Here is a 3,251-nt window from a genome sequence, read left to right as displayed (position 1 = left end):
TTAAATAGGGGCCACCTGATTCACACCCGGTTCTTCAGAAAATTGATGACCTCAGTGATTGAATGCCACACTGCTATTTTTTTGAACACACCCCTTTCAACTAATTCAACTAATTGCCCAATTGCACAGCCTTAAGAGCGTGCATATCATGAATGATGGGTCTTGTTTGTTTTCTGACAATCTACTGAACCTACTGGTAACTTGTTTGCCACGTAGCAATAAAAAAATATACGAAAAACCTTGATTATTCTGGTTAGTCACATTGTACTGCTATTATTTTGAACAATACTGTATATATATATATATATATATATATATATATATATATATATATGTATATGTATATATAATAACCTAAGCATCATCTCTTCGCCTAGCTGGATCTGGCTATAGCACTTGATCCATGGCTTGAATGAGGGGTATCCTGATATAGGGCTGGAGATCTTAAACCTTCCACCACCATGCCAGGAAAAAAAAAAAAAAACATTTCAATGGGGTTGAGGAAGGCAGAGTATGGGGGGAGGTATCGGAGTGAAAATTCTGCATGATCATGAAACCAGTTTTGGTCCAGAGCAGATCAGTGGAAAAATACATAGTCCCAGATAACAATGTATCTCATCTGCTCTGCATCCATTTGTTCATCTGCTGTGACAATTTTGTGTAGTAAAAAATGTACATTTAATTTTTGTATGTCTATAAAAGGTGAGAATGTGGGCCATGTTGTAAAGGACCTAAATTGGCATGGCGGTGGAGGATCTCCTTCTGCGTGATTGCAGCACACAATGTGGCCATTGATGTTTCTTAAAAAAACAGCCTCATCTATGAAGATAAATTCAAGTGGGATTGGAACAGCATCAATTAGCAAAACTCAAAAACAGATTTACTTACCTGCACATATTCATGTCATAGGTCTTTTACTCTTTCAGAATTTCTTTTAAAGGGCCCTCGGTAGATTTGTTTCATCTGTATGTGATGTTTTTTAAGGATTCGCTCCAGTGTTGATAAAGAGACATGATGGACATTGTTGAAAACTGTGTGTGGCTGTATTTTGGAAAGAAGTGTCTTAAAATTGCAAAGAAGTGACATAATGGTATTTCTGTGTCTAGTGTAGAGAAGTGTGTTACAGTTTTTGCAGAATTGCTAAAACACATTTCTTGAAACTATCACTAATTTTCTCAAAACCATAAACACAAATCCAAACTTTCAAACTAAATTCACAGAACCCCTGACTCTTCTTGCAAAATCAAACAATCACTTCAAAACAATTTCACCTCTACTCAAAATCAAACAAAGCTTTCAAATCATTGATTCAGATGTATTGTAAACATTGACAACCATGTTGCAGTTGTGCTTAACTTTTGCTTTCTTGTGTTTAGGGTTCTGCATCTCATGTTTATCACGTTGCAAATTGCATTTATATGAGTAAGAATGTGTTTAGAGTTTTACAAAAAAGGGTGCATGAGATCTGCAAAACAGTGTCTAAACTGCAGAAAGAGTGATTTATTAAATTCTAGAGTTTGCCCATGTCCATTTGATGCTTTTGATACACAAAGGAGAAATGGAGCATTTGTGAGTTTCTCACTTTACTAGAACACTGATACTTTTGGGGTTAGAGATTCTTCCAGCACAACCAAGATTTCGTATTTAGGATGATCAGAATGCTATCTCTTCAAATATCCAATTGTCTTTTAAAGAGCATTTTCACATCAGACACTAATTAAAAATGATAGCCATTGACTTACTTTACATTACATTATAACCCAGAATACATAGTATACAGTGGACAGATTTACTCTCAAAAACATCACAGTAAAACATAAGAGGATAAAGATATAATTCTATTTTATTCAAAAGTAACAATAATAACAATAACAATCATTTGAAAAATAATTATAGTAATAATAATTCATGCATCTGGCGGTTACAACAATATAATTTATTTAAGTTTAACATGACTTGACAAAAACCTAAGTAATGTCTATGTAGTCTCCTATCCAGAGGAAAGCTTCTTTCCAGTGAGCACAGAGCAGGAGACAGCAGTGTCACCCGGCTTGGCCAAAAAAAATTTACAATTAAGCTTATGTTTTTTTAATAATGAAAATGTTGAACTGTTGTTGTTAAAGGTTCCGATAATATATGAGGTTTACAGTACAAATATGTCAGCTGGCCCAAATATTATATTGGCACAGTATATATCTAGTTACAATTTGGCATCCTAAAAAAGCTGTTCAAGTGACATACCGTCTACTGACAAAAGAAGCTGAACTTCTCATCACAGTTTCTGTTTGTCCAAAGATGTGTTTGCTTGTCCAAGGCTCCACAACGAAGGTCTCTGGCAGGACACTGGTGCTGTTCATTCTGATCCCAGGCTGTGTAGTTAAGATCATCTCCATTGACCCAGAACCAGTCCCCTGCTAGAAAACGCAGACCAGTCCACACATATTCTGTTTCAGCCTGTGTGCTTTCCAGTAAAGCAGAAGCCATTCTCTCCATTGTGCTCAGACTTGCCAGATCTTTATAATGAGTTCTGCAGTATTCCAGAGCTCCATCCCAGGTCTCATTCTGCAGCACCAGAGTAAAGTTTGTCATACAGAAAAATTTTAGCTGTTCTCTGCATTTTTCATCATGCAATGCATTTCTGTCTTTGTATAGTAAGGCACAGTTTTCAGTGGTAAGGTTATTTGGTTGTTGCATACCATTATCCCAGCTAATTTGTACAGCATCTATACCTCCTGACCACTTCCAGACTCCAATTTCAGGCTTTTTGTAGAGTCCAACCCAGGCATTAGACGTTTGAGTAGATGCATTAGCTAAGAATCTGTGTTTCTCAGTGTCACTGACGAAGGTGGAAAGGGAATGGAAATAAGTTTTGCAGTACTGTTGTGCACTACACCATTTCTTCTGCTTATCCACAAAGAAATGTTGCTTGAGACCAGAAGAGAGTCCGTAGAGCTCCATGATCAGGAGCACAGCGAGTGTCGTCTTCATCTTCTTCTGCTGAAGAGGTTCTGTGATTTTTCAAAGATCAGTTGAAGTTAAAGACAGAACTGTGCATGATGACACTGACTCTCTCTTTTTTAAACTGACATACAGCCAATGAGAAATGACTGTGATGCTGTGACCAATCACTGAACACCTGTACAGACAGAACAAACAAAACAGGTGCATTTAACCAATCAGAGAAACCTCTTAATATGTCTAAGAAAGAAACTGTGGGCAGATAAATATGGCATGAATTATTTTTGCATGCA

The 3,251-nt window shown here is 36.7% G+C and overlaps 1 protein-coding gene across 1 annotated transcript; it reads right to left on the bottom strand.

Moving 5' to 3' along the window:
- Positions 1-1,922: 1,922 nt before the first annotated feature.
- LOC113053436 (secretory phospholipase A2 receptor-like) lies at positions 1,923-3,034 on the bottom strand. Its single transcript, XM_026218452.1, has one exon. The coding sequence runs from the start codon at positions 2,986-2,988 to the stop codon at positions 2,245-2,247; it is 744 nt and encodes a 247-aa protein (XP_026074237.1). The 5' UTR covers positions 2,989-3,034; the 3' UTR covers positions 1,923-2,244.
- Positions 3,035-3,251: the final 217 nt, after the last annotated feature.

Source organism: Carassius auratus, chromosome 34 (assembly GCF_003368295.1).
Source record: "Carassius auratus strain Wakin chromosome 34, ASM336829v1, whole genome shotgun sequence".
NCBI lineage: Eukaryota > Metazoa > Chordata > Actinopteri > Cypriniformes > Cyprinidae > Carassius > Carassius auratus.
The sequence above is the reverse complement of the archived record's forward strand: the minus strand, read 5'-3'. Positions and strand labels throughout refer to the sequence as shown.

Coding starts and splice junctions, on each gene's coding strand:
- LOC113053436 (XM_026218452.1), bottom strand. CDS start 2,988: ATGAAGACGACACTCGCTGTGCTCCTGATCATGGAGCTCTACGGACTC.